The following is a 17,000-nucleotide window of genomic DNA, read 5'->3' on the forward strand; positions in this document are numbered from 1 at the left end:
TGAGGTGGGCAGATCACAAGGTCAGGAGTTTGAGACCAGCCTGGCTAACACAGCGAAACCCCGTCTCTACTAAAAATACAAAATTTAGCCAGGGGTGGTGGTGGGCACCTGTAATCCCAGCTACTTGGGAGGCTGAGGCAGGAGAATGGCTTGAACCCGGGAGGCAGAGAGTGCAGTGAGCCAAGATCGCACCACTACACTCCAGTCTGGGCAACAGAGCGAGACTCCGTCTTGGAAAAATAAAATAAACTGCTCTAAGCTTTCATTTCCCCTCCCGAGGGAACAACAGGGATATTAATAATAACGTGCCCAGGCCATCATAAGCCTCGGTATGAAGTACAAGGTCTGTGAGGGCTAGACCCCTTAACATGAGGGACAGAGGGACATTTTCCACATGGTCAAATCATCCAAACTAAAGACACTATTGAGTTAAGAGGCGCCAACTCATCATGTGAACGAGAGATGGAAGTGACATTTCCCTTGGACCTGCTCCCAGCTGGCACAGATTTGGTTATAAACAAGTGTGGTACATTTCCCCTTTCAGTTCACGTAGCTTTCTGTAGTCCAGCAGCTCCCAAACTTGCGCAGGCACTAGCATCACCTGGAGGGCTTGTTTCCAGACAACCGGGCCCCGGCCCTGGAGTTCCTGACTCAGTAGGACTGAAGTGGGGCCCAAGAATGCGCATTTCTAGCAAGGTCTCAGGTGAGGCCGATGTTGCTCCGCTGGGGCCACATGCTGAGCACAAGGAGTTTCAAAGCCAGGTGAGCAGGTTTCATGTCTGTTTCTTCCTGCGGGTGAAACCCCTTGTGGCTGTGGGCCCCCATAGCCCTCTTGTAATTGAAATGTTTAGGGCCGGGTGCGGTGACTCACACCTGTCATCCCAGGTGTACCATAAACCCACCTATCTACCCACTACCTAGATTTGGTAATTATTATTTTCTGTATTTGTTTCATCTCACTCTGTGAGGTTAAAGATAACTTGACCTTAGAGACCCCGTCTCTACAGAAATTTAAAAAATTAGGCTGGGCGTGGTGACTCACAGCTGTAATCCCAGTACTTTGGGAGATCAGGGTGAGTAGATCACAAGGTCAGGAGTTCAAGACCAGCCTGGCCAAGATGGTGAAATCCCATCTCTACTAAAAATAACAAAAAATAAGCAGGCGTGGTGGTGGGCACCTGTAATCCTAGCTACTCGGGAGGCTGAGGCAGAGAATTGCTTGAACCTGGGAGGCAGAGGTTGCAGTGAGCCGAGATCACACCACTGCACTCCAGCCTGGGTGACAGAGCGAGACTCCATCTCAAAAAATAAGTTAAAAAAATAAAAAATTAAAAAAAAATTAAAAATTAGCTGGGCGTGGTGGTGTGTACCTGTGGTCCCAGATACTTGGGAGGTTGAGAAGGGAGGATTGCTGGAGCCTGGGAGTTCGAGACTGCAGTGAGCTATGATTGTGCCACTGCACTCCAGCCTGGGTAACAGAGTGAGCTCTCATCTCTTTAAAAAAAAAAGGGCCGGGCACAGTGGTTCACACCTGTAATCCCAGCATTTTGGGAGGCTAATGCGGGTGGATCACCTGAGGTCAGAAGTTTGAGACTAGCCTGGCCAACATGGTAAAACCCCGTCTCTACTAAAAATATAAAAATTAACTGGGTGGGGTGGCATGCGACTGTAATCCCAGCTACTAGGGAGGCTGAGGCAGGAGAATCGCTTGAGCGTGGGAGGTGGAGGTTGCAGTGAGCCGAGATCGTGCCACTGCACTCCAGCCTGGGTGACAAGAGCAAGACTCCATCTCAAAAAAAAAAAAAAAAAAAGATTGGCTGGCTTGGGAGGTGGTTGTTTTAAATGCTGCGTTGCAAGATCTGTAGTCCTCTGGCTGATGAGTAAATTGGAAAACAGTTTGGCCACATGTATCAAGAGCCTTTGAAATGTTTCTGCTTCCTGGTGCTGTAATCCCCCTTCCTGGAAGCTATCTCTTAAGAATAATCTAAGAGATGGACAAAGTGTGATGGCTACCTGTGGCATGCAGAAAGGGGAAGTTGCAGGTATGTGGGTAACTCTCTATTTCTAGAGCTATAGAAGGACAGAGTGGGAAGAGGGGGGATTCTGGCCCCAACCAGGCGCACTGACTCCAGAGGGATACATGCTCTGCATAGATGAGCTGGGTTTATGAAGGGATCCCAGCCACCCTCAGTTGCTGGGCACCCCCACCTCCTTCCATCTTTATCTCCCTACCCCGTGATGTCCTTCATCTGGATGACAGTATCAAATCGTGGTTAGGCACCTGGGTGTTGCAGTCAGACATCCTGGGGCTTGAATTCCAGCTCTGCCACTGACCCTGACCTCCAGTGCAGGTCACTGAACCTGCCTGAGCCTCAGTTTATCTTCAAATGGGGATAATAGTGCCTAAATGTCAAAAGAGTACAAAATTCTTCCCATAGAGTGAGCTCCAATACACAGTCCCTGCTGTTATCAGAAAAAAAACCACAGTGGAGTGGAAAAGAAAACCCACTTTCAGAAAACAAGGATGACACACCAGAGGGCCAGTTTGTTTTAAAATGAAAAGTTCTTGAGAGTAGGGGGTGTGTGTTTTCCAGGAGGAGGCTGTGGGTGCTTCCCAGTGCAAGTAAACAATGGCAGGAATCCGGAGAAATGCCTCGGTGAGCACTTACTACCTGTGGGTGCTTTCTGTTCTCCCCCTGGTTTGGTTCCGTCTAGTCCGACAGGTGAGGAAACTGAGGCTGGGAGCCGGGACAGCATCCTCGGGCTCACACAGCTGGTGAGCAGCACAGCAAGCGCGAGCTCAGATCTGAGCAATCACCCAGCCCAGATGCTGGTCAGCGTAGCCCCGCTACCTCTAATGCGTGGTTTCCTCAACACTGTTACTAACAAAACTCTTTCAGGATGCCACTGGCCAAAGTAGGAATGAGCAAATGGAAAAGGCAGACAATGAGGGCTCTGAGGCTCTGCGAGGTGGGTGCTCCCATCACACCACCCAATCAGGATGCCAAGCACTTGCTGATTCACGCACACGCAGACAATGGGGAATTATGAAGCCTTGTAAAAACAGCAGAAACACCCAACAGACCCTCCATTTTTTTTCCTAGTTAGCCCCAGCCTCCAAAACTAGGGCAAAAGCCTAAGCTTTGCTGAGTCACAGTCATTTATCAAGGTAATTTGTAGGCACAGCACTCGAGATGCTATGCAATTTTTACCCCATTCAACAAATGCAGGACAACCTGCTGGGGAAGATTAGTCCTTCTTAAGTAGCAAGGACTCTAAATTCTCAGCTTCTGGGTTATTAGGAATAAGAAGAGGCTGTGCAAACTAGACCACAGCACGCAGAGAGGAGATGTGTAAAGAGACTTAACTTTCCTCCCTACCCACAGCCGCATTCAGTCTAATTGGGTGTTTTTGGCAGTCTGGCTGTTGCCTGCTCACCAAGGCCTGCCAGGAATCAAGACTCCACTGCCCAGGCTTAGACACCTGCAAGGGTACCTGGGTGGAAGAATCCTGTCCCCCCATCCTTCCTCCTGCAGGAAAAAGACAGGTAACTGGTTCTCTGGTTGTTATTGGAAATACGGGAAGACGTGTCCATGCAAAAATTGCATGCGCCTGGCACAGGTGCCTAAGGCTTCCCTCTGCTCAAGTCCACACTTGCACACACAGGCAAGGCTCCTTGGCTTCAAGCTTTCTGATTTAGCATTTTCCTGTGTTCTCAAGCTTAAAAAAATCACCGTGAGGATTTACTTTCTTATGAAACACACACTTAAGTTCCCCACCTCACCTCCCAAAACATAAAAAAAAAAAAAAGAGTGCTTATTTGTTGTCCTTTTTTGACAATAATTATCTTGTCTAAAACCTTTTTTTTAAAAAAACTTTTTTTTGTTTGTTTGTTACCCATGCTGGAGTGCAGTGGTGAGATCTTGGCTTACTGCAACCTCCGCCTCCCGGGTTCAAGTGATTCTCCTTTCTTAGCCTCCCGAGTAGCTGGGATTACAGGCATGTGCCACCACGCCCGACTAATTTTTGTGTTTTTAGTAGAGACGGGAATTTGCTATGTTGTCCAGACTGGTCTCAAACTCCTGACTTTAAGTGATCCGCCCACCTCGGCCTCCCAAAGTGCTGAAATTACAGGCGTGAGCCAGTCTAAAACATTTCCATTTAAAAAGACCCTCAACTTGAGTGTGTAGCGTTTTCACCAGGCCCAGTCAGCATCAAGTTTTCTCAAGTTCAAGTTCACAGCACGACTAGCAAAAAGCACGCAGCTGAAGACAAACAGAACTGCTGTTTGCAGGGATCAGGCAACTTGGAGGAGAGGATGGCTCACAACCAGGGGAAACATGAACTGGCCTTCAGGTGTCCTGTTTCCCCTCCTTGGCAAAATCAGACACATTGATTTACTCCATGAATCATTTGGGGGAAAAAGATTTCAGCTGAACTCATGAGATTTTTAAAAAAGTAGTGAAAAAGATTGAACTATTTTTAATACTCACTGGTTTCCCAGGTCTGGAGAGGGTGGCTTGGCCTCGCCTCAGCAGTAACCAAGTGTCATGGCATTTTCTTTTCAACGTCATGAGGAATGTTGCAAAATAGTCCAAGTGAGAACACACAGGAACTGTGAGACACTCTCCGTGCTGCTGTTCAGTAATAATGATGCACTTTAAAAACACACGCACTCAGCCGGACGCGGTGGCTCACGCCTGTAATCCCAGCACTTTGGGAGGCCAAGGCTAGTGGATCACGAGGTCAGGAGTTCGAGACCACTCTGGCCAATATGGTGAAACCCTGTCTCTACTTAAAATACAAAAATTAGCCAGGCATGGTGGCGCATGTCTGTAATCCCAGCTACTCGGGAGGCGAAGGCAGGAGATCGCTTGAACCTGGGAGGTAGAGGTTGCAGTGAGCTGAGATTGTGCCAGTGCACTCCAGCCTGGGTGACAGAGTGAGACTGTCTCAAAAACAAACAAACAAAAAACAAAACAACCCCCCCTACACACACACTCAGGGGCTGGGCGCGGTGGCTCACGCCTGTAATCCCAGCACTTTGGGAGGCGAAGGCGGGTGGATCACTTGAGGTCAGGAGTTCGAGACCAGCCTGGCCAACACAGCAAAACCCCATCTTTACTAAAAAGTACAAAAATTAGCTGGGCATGGTGGCGGACATCTGTAATCCCAGCTATTTGGGAGGTTGAGGCAGGAGAATTGTTTGAACCCGGGAGGTGAAGATTGCAGTGAGCTAAGATCATGCCACTGCACTCCAGCCTAGGCAACAGAGTGAGACTGCATCTCAAAAAACAAAACAAAACAAAACAAAAATTAGCCGGGTGCAGTGGCATGTGACTATAACCCCAGCTACTCGGGAGGCTGAAGTGGGAGGATCACTTGAACCCGGCAGGCGGAGGCTGCAGTGAGCTGATATTGTGCCACTGCACTCCAGCCTGGGTGAACCACTGATGTAATGTTTCCATACATATAATGTATAATGATTACATAAGGGTAATTAGCATATCCATCACCTCATTACATTACACATGTAATTACCATATGACTGTCTCAAAATAAATAAATAAATAAATACACACATTCAGGAATGTAAACTAGTACAGACGCTATGCAGAACAGCATGGAGGCTCCTCAAAACACTACAAATAGCACATCATATGATGCAGGCCAGGCGTGGTGGCTCACGCCTTTAATCTCAGCACTTCTGGAGGCTCAGGTGGGCAGATCACTTGAGCCCAGGAGTTCGAGACCAGCCTGGGCAACATGGTGAAACCCCATCTCTACAAAAACAAAACACAAAAAACTAGCCAGGTTTGGTGGCATATGCCTGTGGTCCCAGCTACTCAGGAGGCTGAGGTTGGAAGGTTGCCTTAGCCTTGGAGGTCAAGGCTGCAGTGAACTGAGATCATGCCACTGCACTTCAGCCTGGGCAACAAAGCGAGACCCTGTCTCACACACACACACAAAATTATTACTATTGGCTAGGGGCAGTGGTTCACTCCTGCAATCCCAGCACTTTGGGAGGCCGAGGCAGGCAGATTACTTGAGCCCAGGAGTTCGAGACCAGCCTGACCAACATGGCAAAATCCCATCTCAACTAAAAATACAAAACACTAGCTGGGCATGGTGATGCATACCTGTAATCCCAGCTATTCAGGAGGCTGAGGCAGGAGAATTGCTTGAGCCCAGGAGGTGGAGGTTGCAGTGAGCTAAGATTGGGGGACTGAACTCCAGCCTGGGCGACAAAGACTCTATCTCAAAAAAAAAAAAAAAAAAAAAGAAACGTTACCATGTACTCCATGAGCATGTACAATTATTATTTGTCAGTGAAAATAAAATGAAACACATACACACACCCTCAAGATCCAAGCTTATAATTAGGTAAACAGAATTTTGACCAAAGCACCACAACAATTAAACAGAAAGGTCTTCTCCACAGATGGTGCTGGAATAACTAGACATCCATATGGAACGAAGGAATCTCAACTCTAGTCTCATACCATCCATAAAAAGTTAATTCAAGATGGATCATATATTTAAACATAAATGCTAAAATTAGAAAGCTTGAAGGAAACATGGATGAATATAACTTGGGGGTTTCTTAGGCAGGACATAGAAAAAGTCTATAAAATAGACTTCATTCTAATTAAAAACTTCTGCCCAGTAAAAGATACTGTTAAGAAAATAAGCAAGCCGGCGGGGTGCGGTGGCTCACGCCTGTAGTCCCAGCACTTTGGGAGGCTGAGGCGGGTGGATCATGAGGTCAGGAGAACGAGACCATCCTGGCTAACACGGTGAAACACTGACTCTACTAAAAATACAAAAAATTAGCCGGACATGATGGTGTGTGCCTGTAGTCCCAGCTACTCATGAGGCTGAGGCAGGAGAATGGCATGAACCCGGGTGCCAAAAAAAAAAAAAAAAAGAAAAAAGAAAAGAAGCAAGCCCTACATTGGGACTAAATATTTGCAAAACAACTACCTGACAAAGGACTGATGTCCAGAATATGTAATCAACTCCTACAACATTTTTTTTTTCTTTTTTTGAGACAGTCTTGCTCTGTCACCTAGGTTGGAGTGCAGTGGCGTGATCTCAGCTCACTGCAACCTCTGCCTCCCAGGTTCAAGTGATTTTCCTGCCTCAGCCTCCCAAGTAGCTGGGATTACAGGCGCAGGTGACTGCCACCCTGCCCAGCTACTTTTTATATTTTTAGTAGAGACGGGGTTTCACCATGTTGGCCAGGTTGGTCTCGAACTCCTGACCTCAAGTGATCCTCCCACCTCGGCCTCCCAAAGTGCTGGGATTACAGGCGTGACCCACCATGCCTGGCCAACTTCTACAACTTAATGAAGAGACCAACAATCTGATGAAATATGGGCAAGATAATTGAACAGCTAACTCACAAAAGAAGATATACCTGTGGCCAATGAGTACATCATTAGGAGTCATCAGATAAATGACAATGAAAACTGCAACGAGATATACTATACGCCCATCAAAACGGCTCAATTAAAGTCTGACACCGCCAAATGTTGCTAAGGAAAGAAGATACTAGAACTCTCATACATTGTTGGTGACAGTATAAATTCTATGATCACTTTGGGAAAAGATCTGGCCGTTTCTAAATAGACCACCTATCCCATGACCCAAGAGTTCCACTCCTTGGCATTTACTCCCCCAAACTGAAGATTGTGTTTTCAAAGACTTGTACAAGACTGTTCACAGCAGCTTTATTCATAATGGCTCCAAACTGTAAACAGCCTAGGTGTTCATCAATTGAATAAATAAGCAGTGGTAGAGCCATACTCAGAAATAGAGAGGAACTACTGATACCTATAAAACATGGATGAATCTCAAAAACATTATGTAGGCTGGGCTCCGTAGCTCACACCTGTCATCCTAGCACTTTGGGAGGATGAGGTGGGAGGATTGCTCAAGGCCAGGAGTTCGAGGTTGCAGTGAGCTATGATGGCACCCCTGCACTCCAGCCTGGGCAACAGAGTGAGACTGTCTCTAAGACAAAACAAAAACAAAACAACAACAAAAAGAAAAGATAAATTGATGAATGGAAGGATATGTAATAAAGTGAATACACTCACATGTCATTGATGGGGATACATTCTGAGAAATGCATCATTAGGTGATTTAAAAAAAAATTAATATTCCCAAACATGGATAGGATTTTTTATTTTATTTTTGTTTTTAGAGACAGGATCTCGCTCTGTTCCCAGGCTGGAGTGCAGTGGCACGGTCATAGCTCACTGCAGACTTGAACTCAGTCCTCCTGCCTTGACCCCCCAAAACACTGGGATTACAGGTGTTAGCCACTATGCCCAGCCTGCAATGTTATCATTGTATGAACATCATAGAGTATTCTTACCCAAACCTAGATAGTATAGCCTATTGCTCCTGGGCTACAAACCTTTACAACATGTTACTGTATGGAATACTGTAGGCAACTGTAACCCAATGGTATTTGTGTATCTAAACATATAAAAACTATAGTAAAAATATAGTATAAAAAATAAAAATGGTACGCTTGTGTAGGGCACTTACCATGAATGGAGCTTGCAGGGCTGGAAAGGTGAGTGAGTAGAGAGTGAATGTGAAGGCCTGGGACTCACGGTTACCCTGAATTTATAAAAAATTTTCCTTTCAAGAATAAAAAGACCTTAGCTTACTGTTAACTTTTTTACCTAATAAACTTCTAAATTTTTTTCAACTATTTGACCCCTTTGTAACAACACTTAGCTTAAAACACAGATACACTGGAGTTGATGGGAATTTCCCAGCTCTAAGGTCATCTAATGGGACCTCCATGGTTGACGGCAAGGCATGACTGTACAGCAAAATGGTAACGATGACCTAGGTGGTGTATGCTTGAAAATCTTCATGATAAAATCTCACGGGGAAAACTGGACATATACAAAGTTATGAAAATGGACAGAGCCACAGTGCTTGGTCTCCAGCCCAGCTCCAAAATCAAAGGACTACAGAACTATTTGCAGGGAAACACAGAAGTTCCCACTCTGACGCCTGCCTCCAGATCTGGCTACCATATTCAAGAAGACCCCAGACCATAGCCTTGTTGTCATAATATGCCCCTGAGCCTCGGTATCAAAAGGCCAGAAGTACCATCCTAGGATTTTATGCCCAAAAGATATGTCAGGAAAGCCTGGTGTGTGTGTGTGGAGGAGGAAGTGGGTTAGCCCATCTCACCTGATTTTTGACAGGGTCTTGCTCTGATACCCCGGCTGGAAGCACAGTGGTGCAATCACAGCTCACTGCAGCTTCAACTTCCTGGGCTCAAGCAATCCTCCTGCTTCAGCTTCCTGAGTAGCTGGGACAACAGACGAACACCACCACACCCGGCCAATTTTTAAAATTTTCTGTAGAGACAGGGTTTCATCATGTTGCCCAGGCTGGTCTTGAACTCCTGGCTCAAGCGATCCACCTGCCTCCACCTCCCAAAGTGGCAAGATTGCAGGCATGAGCCACAGCTCACCTGTTTTAAGTTATTTGATGCAGCAGAGAAAACAAAGGTCTGGGCACATATGAAAGCTCCTCTGGGTGTTTAATTCTAAGTCAAATTCCAGTGACTATGTCTGCTCCCATTGATAGAAGCAAATGCAGTAAGGGTTTCAGATCAAAAGCATAATCTTTAAATATAACTACAATTTACTGTGTACTTGCGCATGCTGGGCATCGTATGTAATTTCATTTAATCCTCACAACTACCCTGTGAAATTACTTTCCTTTGATTTTTGAGACAGATTCTTGCTCTGTCGCCCAGACTGAAGTGCAGCAGCACAATCTCAGCTCACTGCAACCTCCACCTCCCAGGTTCAAGTGATTCTCCTGTGGTCCCAAGTAGCTGGGACCACAGGCATGCACCACCAAGCCCGGCCAATTTTTGTATTTTTTGTAGAGATGGGGTCTCCCTATGTTGCCCAGGCTGGTCTCGAACTCCTGGGTTCATGTGATCCTCCTGTCTTGGCCTCCCGATGTGTTGGGATTATAGACGTGAGACACTGCACTGGGCCCCCTCTTTTTCTTTCAAAAAGAAGGGTCAGACTCTCCTCATTTCTCCCTGCGAGTGCTGCTGACTTGGCAATCCGGCAGCCCTCTCTACACACTCCTGCATACACCTTTCTTTACTGCCTGTCTCCATCCCACCTTCACACTTTCCACTGAGCCGTGGGTGCTGACTGCTCTAGGAGGGGTGGGCAGTCCTTCCTGCCAAGCCTGGGTTTCTAACTTTGTGGCTACAAAACTCCTGGGGAAGGGAGAGGAGCTGGAAGGGGGAAGAGAAGTTAAAATGCCTTAAAAAAAAAAAAAAAAAAAAGTTTGTTTTTTTTGTTTTTTTTAAGAGATAGGGTCTCACTGTGTTGTCCATGCTGGTCTTGAACTCCTGGGCTCAAGTGATCCTTCCATCTCAGCTTACAGGTGTGACAAAGGCTCTTGATTGGGGAAATTGTCTCACAAATCGTAATCTGTATGATGCCCTGGGATTCCAGCATGAGTGGTAAGGGTCCTCATTCCTCCCACCCTTCTACAAGGCCACTTACCACCAGGGCTCAGCTTGGAACTGAGGAGCTGGCCCATTGCGGCAGGTACAGCAGTTAGGGGTAAAAAGAAAAAGAAAAAAATCCATGAACATCAGCTTTGGTGGCTTAGCAGATTTTTTAGAAGTGTGAAATTTATCTGTGTATTACTAGAGAGCAAAAGCATCATTCATTTATTAAAAAAAGAGAGAAGAGAAAACCAGAGTCCTATGAAAATGTCTTTAATTTTCATCTTTTGGAAATACATTTTTCATTTTTATTTCCACCATACAAAAATGTGAAATATCTAACAATGATCTATCTGAAGCAGGTGAAGCGAAGCAGCGCCATGAGCATTTGTCATTGCTGTGATCTGTTCAAACAGAGAATGGGCTGGGACATGTAGATTTGCACGATTTCTCACACACACACACACACACACGTATGCACACACGCTGCCGTACCCCGAGACCACCATCCAAACAAACGAACAGAGACTCTGGAAAGTAAACACAGCGCCACGATAAGAACAGAAGTTAACCCTTTTACTCGTACATCCCCCATGAGAAACTCACGTCTTAGGAAAAAGGAACTCTACATAAATATGCCCAATGGCCAGGGCATACAGCAAGCCCCCTCATGGGTGGACGTGAGTGAACATCTTCCTGATGGAAGGACAAGTGTGAGAACGTCATGTTTTCAGGCAGCTATGGTGGGAAGCAGGGAGGCACAACTGATATCTCCACTGGGAGACCAACTGGGGGCTGCAACCGCCTCAAAATCTCAGCGCGAGAAGATGCACAGGCAGGGGAGTACACCCCCAAATTCATGATCACAGCAGCTGGAACGTCAGCTCTTTCTGCAGATTTCACAGCCAACACTCCCCATCAGGCGGGTTCTTAAGCACACTGGGTCATGACAGGAAAGGCCTCACACAAGCAACATGGAATTCACTGGTTAAGCACGTACACATTCATGACAGCCTACAACCGTGATGAGTGTCAACGTCAACAGGCAGTTAGATTAAAAAGGGAAAAAAACCACAGCCACAAAAATAAAACCTGTTCCCCCCACCCCCAGGAGACAACTAGGTTTCCAACCCCTCCCATACCACATTTGATTAAGTTAAATACAGTATGGCTTCCAAATGTGCCAGCCGGCTCTTGCTCACAGCAACAGCACCAGCGGTTTGCTGCCCTCAGGTCCTGGTTACCATGTGTCAGGAACTTCAAAGAGTGTGGCAGGGCTGTTCATCGAGATGCTTCCTGGTGGGAAAGAACGAAACAATATGAACAGCAGGAGGGCACCTTGAGGAGAACACGACACGACCAGCAGAGAGACAGAGGGCCTGCGACAGCTGCAGACGGGGCCAGCGTCTGGCGGCACAGTCGCACTGGAAAGAGTCCACAGACAGGTCTTGTCTAAGGAGGGCATTGCCCAGCATGGGAAGGTGAAACCACAGAAACATCACAGGGGGGCAGAGGAAGCACCTCCCCGCCTCCAGCATCTATCTGTCTATTTCACAGGAGTTAAACCGTAGCCATGCGCAGTATTCCTCACTGAGCACCACGCTGGATTCTTTGCTGGCACTACAGTGGGCATTTAATTCATACAATCTTCATTAAAAGGCCAACAAGGTGGTACCACTATCCCCATTTTACAGATGCAAGAACAGATTGAGAGAAGTGGGGTAATATTACCGGATGTACAGAGCTAGTAAGTGGCTGAGATGGGGTTTGAATCCTCCCACAGGACCAAGATCCCTGCCAAAGTCCCCGGAAACTGAGTTTCTCTGTGCTGTGCTGTGGCTGTGCCTAGGTGAGAAATCTCAGGTGGGCAGCTGTAAGGCAGAGGGAAGCCAACGACTGGGGGTTCCAAATCTCAACAGGGGCAAAAGAAGGTTGCAGCTTTTTCCAGCTTCGGTGAAGCTGGCTGGGGTCCTCTTCTTGGATTGAGAAGATCTCTTCAGTGACAAAGTTTCACCTCAACGTCAGAAGTCTTTCTTTTTTATTCATGCCACTTTGTACAATAGCAGCAGCTGCGGCCAGCAACTGAGCTGGGATCTGGACTTCAATGAATGCGAGGGAAGTCAGGAAAGAACATGTTCATAATGGAAAGTGTGGCCCAACCAGGCATCAGCTGCACAAGTGGTGCCATGCATTAAGTCATAAAGTAGGGCTGGCAGGGAAAACTGGCAGTCTGTCTTCTAGCCAAGATTTCAGAAAGGGAGAGAAGTCTTTGATGATACCTCCAATAGGAAATAACTTTTAAATATGGAGGGGGTGCAGTGTCTTACAAACTAGGAATCATATCACTGAGTTCAGAGTGGTTATCATCAATAACAGGGATGCCTAAAGATAACGAAGTCTAAACACAAGAAAAAACATGAAGAGAATTTCAGCTAACATGAGAATTCCCACTTCTGATCATTTACTGTGATAAGATCCAGGGAGTTAGGATGAAGAGACCGGGAGAGGGTAATCGGAATCTTTCTGCCCTGGGTCTCATCGCTGTGAACAGGCACATTCTGGGACTCCCAGTAACGATGGCGAGACCACTCCTGAGAAGTGAGGGTGGGCAGGAGATGATCCACTGAAAAGGACTCACGGGGTCCAGTGGCTCACGGGGTCCAGGCAAGGGGCCTGTGATAACCTGCAGCTAGCCTGGCGTTCCCAGTCACACACTGATACAACAAACACTTACCTGTATGTAAAGAAACATCCACTAAGGGCACTTTTATAATTCACATATGAAATAAATATTGCAGTAGCCAATTAGCCATTCTAAAGGTAAAAGCTACAAGGCCAAATGTGGGGAACTGAAGTAAATTAAATCCAGCTCAGAGGAAAGAGGAAGATAAATTGCTAAAAGCAACTGTACTGCAATACTTGTAATCTGCACCCGCCCATCTGCACCTGCCATTAGTTGGGGTGTGTGTGTGAGCGCACAGTGAGCCATCAGACACACAGGAAGTGGTTCCATGAAGAGCTGACAGGAAATAATGGAATAAGCAAAAAGTTCTGGAGTAAGGCAAGTCAGGTTGGACCATTTTACTAGCTGCATAACCTTGAACAGGTCTCACTGCTTCGTCTAAAAGATGGACCTAGTACTATTTTATGTTGCATAGGACTTCTGTGATACAGCAAAGTTGCTGGGCAAGTTTTTAATGAACGCTAGGTCTTTTCCCCTTATCAATAAGCTGACCCAACATGGAACATGGCTGTTCCCCAGGAAGCCAACAGTCTATAGTCAAAAAGATGCTAGTTTTCACTGCCTACCTGTGCAGCTGCTGAGCAAGAATGATGTATACAGAGGGGCCAGAACTGTAGAAGCCATCTACAGGAGACCCAGACCAGAGGGGAAATGAAGGCCACTAACAGTGTTCTTTCCAGCACCTTCCAAAAAGGGAGAGCTGTAGATCAACAAAGGGCCAGTCTCAAAACTGGCAGATAAGAAGGTATGGTTTTTAAAAAGCAGCAGCTATGGTCAGGTTTCCACAGAACTCATTTTCACAGCCCTGTTTTATTGGAGTGTAAGGAATCATTTAGGAACAACTTTTCTTTTTAAACAGATACTTGGCTGTGTGTGTTGGCTCATGCCTGTAATCCCAGTACTTCAGGAAGCTGATGAGGGAGGGCTGGAGCCTAGGAGTTTGAGACCAGCCTGGGCATCACAGGGAGACCCCACCTCTACAAAAAATTTAAAAATTTGCCAGGTGTGGTGGCACACACCTGTGGTCCCAGCTACCTAGGAGGCTGAGGTGGGAGGATCACTTGAGGCCAGGATATCAAGGCTGTGGTGAGCTGTGATAGTGCTACTGCATTCCAGCCCAGGTGAGTGACAGAGTGAAACTGTCTCAAAAAAAAAAAAAAAAAAAGAGGGACGGAGGGAGGAAACAAACAAACAGATATTTAAGAACATCTGTCTCGGGCCGGGCGCGGTGGCTCACGCCTGTAATCCCAGCACTTTGGGAGGCCGAGGCGGGCGGATCACAAGGTCAGGAGATCGAGACCACGGTGAAACCCCGTCTCTACTAAAAAAAATACAAAAAATTAGCCGGGCGCGGTTGTGGGCGTCTGTAGTCCCAGCTACTCGGGAGGCTGAGGCAGGAGAATGGCGTGAACCCGGGAGGCGGAGCTTGCAGTGAGCCGAGATTGCGCCACTGCACTCCAGCCTGGGCGACAGAGCGAGACTCCGTCTCAAAAAAAAAAAAAAAAAAAAAAAAAAAAAAAGAACATCTGTCTCCTGCTACAGTGGACCTTAATCCATAGCTTGCATTATACACAAAGATTAACTTGAATTGTACATTTTAATTGTAAAACCTAAAACTGTAAAACTTCTGGAAGAAAACATAGAAGAAAATATTTGCAACTTACAATTATGCAAAGATTTCTTAGATACGACACCAAAGGCATAATCCAAGAGGAAAAATCTGATACACTGGACTTTATCAAAATTTAAAACTTCCACTCTTCAAAAGACACCGTTAAAATAATGAAAAGAGGCTGGCTGCAGTGGCTCATGCCTATAATCCCAGCACTTTGGGAGGCTGAGGCCAGCAGATCACGAGGTCAGGTGTTCGAGACCAGCTTGGCCAACATGGTGAAACCTGTCTCTACTGAAAAAGTACAAAAATTAGCCGGGCATGGTGGCAGGCACCTGTAATCCCAGCCACTCAGAAGGCTGAGGCAGGAGAATCGCTTGAACCCGGGAGGCGAAGGTTGCAGTGAACCAAGATCGTGCCACTGCACACCAGCCTGGGCGACAAAGCAAGACTCTGTCTCAACAACAACAACAACAACAACAACAACAACAACAAACCACCACCACCACCACCAACAACAACACAATGAAAAGAAAAGCCAATCTAGAATATATTTGTAAAAACTTAAAAGGACTTGCATCCAGAATCTATAAAGAACTCTCAAAATGCAGTCAGAAAACAAACAACCCCAGAAAAAAGGGAAAAAATGAAAAGATATTTCACCAAATAAGAAATCCAGATGGCAAAAAAATCACAGGAAAAGATGCTTATTAGTCATTAGGGAAATAAAAACCAAAGCCACAATGAGATACCACTACATACCCATTAGAACTGCTGAACAAACAAGCAAGAGGGGTGTGTATCAATATCAAGTACTGGTGAAGGTACAGAGTGAGCCGAAGCCTTGTATCCTGCTGGGGGAAATCCAAAATGGTGAAGCCACTTTGGAAAGAGTGTATCAATTTCTCATAAAATTAAATATATAGTTACCATATGACCCAGCAATCCCACTCCTAGATATTTACCCAAAGAAAATGAAAACTTAATTCATACAAAAACCTGTACACAAATATTTATAGCAGCTTGATTCTTGGTTGCCAAAAACTGGCAACAACCTAAATGTCCTTCTCCTGGGTGATGGATAAACAGTGATACCTGCATACAGTGGAATACTACTTAGCAGTAAAACAGAGTGAACTGAGGATACACACAACACCACAAATCTCAAACGCATCATGCTAAATGAAAGAAGTTAAATGAAAGACTCAAAAGGCTAACTATTGCATGATTCCAGGTATATGACATTCTGGAAAAGGTAAAATCGCAGGGACAGAAAGAAGACCAATGGCTGCTGGGATCTGTGTGGGGGTTGGGGAAAGGATCAACTCCAGAGGGGCATGAGGGAAATTTCTGGAGTGATGGAGTTCTATATCTTGATCGTAGTGGTGGTTGTATGACTGTACACAGATGTCAAAACTCATCAAATTGTATACCTGAAAGTGATGACTTTCACTGGGTGCAATTATATCTTACTGAAGCTGACCTGGCAAAAGATATTAAGAACAGTGTTTTAAAAGAAAACCAACAGAATGTTAATATGAAATACTATGCTTATAGTTAAGATTATTTAAAGGGGGAAAAGGCAGGATACAAGTTGCATGCAGGGTGTGAGGTTGGCCGCAGAGCAAGAATGCTTGTTACCACAGCATCAAGTAGGGGGCTGGGGGGGGAGCCTGTCTTCTATTTTTCTGCATTTTCCAAATTCTCATGCTGAGTACGTTATTTTTATTAACCAAAACAACAAAAAATTAAAAGATGGGGAACACAAAAGGTGAATATTTCTACTTTTCTCCCCTTTACCTAACTGGAGTTGAAATGGAGAAACTCGAAGGCATAAGCATTGCTTTTTCCAGGTGAATCCCAAATGGAATCTAAGAAGCTGCACAGGACACTAGAAGCTTCCCATTGTATCCTCTTCCACAGAGTGGAATCTGTACACAGGAAGGTCCTTTGGGAAGCTGCACACAAATTTCTAACTAGGAAACGCTCAAGGGGGTATGCCTTGGGGCCAATTTCCCACACTAAGAAGGTGAGCCCCCTTCCTGCAAGGGTGATGACATCCTGGAGTTGCCAGGAGGAACAGGAAGGGCACAAATGCACACTGAGTGCCCTGCCTTGCCTCACTGCAC

At 46.0% G+C, this 17,000-nt stretch overlaps 1 protein-coding gene and 1 long non-coding RNA gene across 13 annotated transcripts in view; one reads left to right on the top strand and one right to left on the bottom strand.

The window, feature by feature from the left end:
* The first annotated feature begins 220 nt into the window (after window positions 1-220).
* Window positions 221-10,235, top strand: LOC144338347 (uncharacterized). The gene is made up of 2 exons (XR_013412347.1): window positions 221-1,279; window positions 9,050-10,235. It is a non-coding gene; the product is annotated as an uncharacterized LOC144338347 (long non-coding RNA).
* Window positions 10,236-10,773: 538 nt separating this feature from the next.
* PARN (poly(A)-specific ribonuclease) overlaps window positions 10,774-17,000 on the bottom strand; it is a 207,667-nt gene continuing 201,440 nt past the window's right edge. For all 12 annotated transcript variants that reach the window (XR_013412338.1, XR_013412339.1, XM_077987107.1 and 9 more), the window contains one exon: window positions 10,774-11,812. Coding sequence is in view for 10 of the 12 variants with exons in the window: in XM_077987107.1 (XP_077843233.1) it covers window positions 11,757-11,812 (56 nt within the window). In the remaining 2 variants the exon portion in view is untranslated. The remainder of the gene's footprint in view (window positions 11,813-17,000) is intronic.

This window comes from Macaca mulatta, chromosome 20 (assembly GCF_049350105.2).
Source record: "Macaca mulatta isolate MMU2019108-1 chromosome 20, T2T-MMU8v2.0, whole genome shotgun sequence".
Classification (NCBI taxonomy): domain Eukaryota; kingdom Metazoa; phylum Chordata; class Mammalia; order Primates; family Cercopithecidae; genus Macaca; species Macaca mulatta.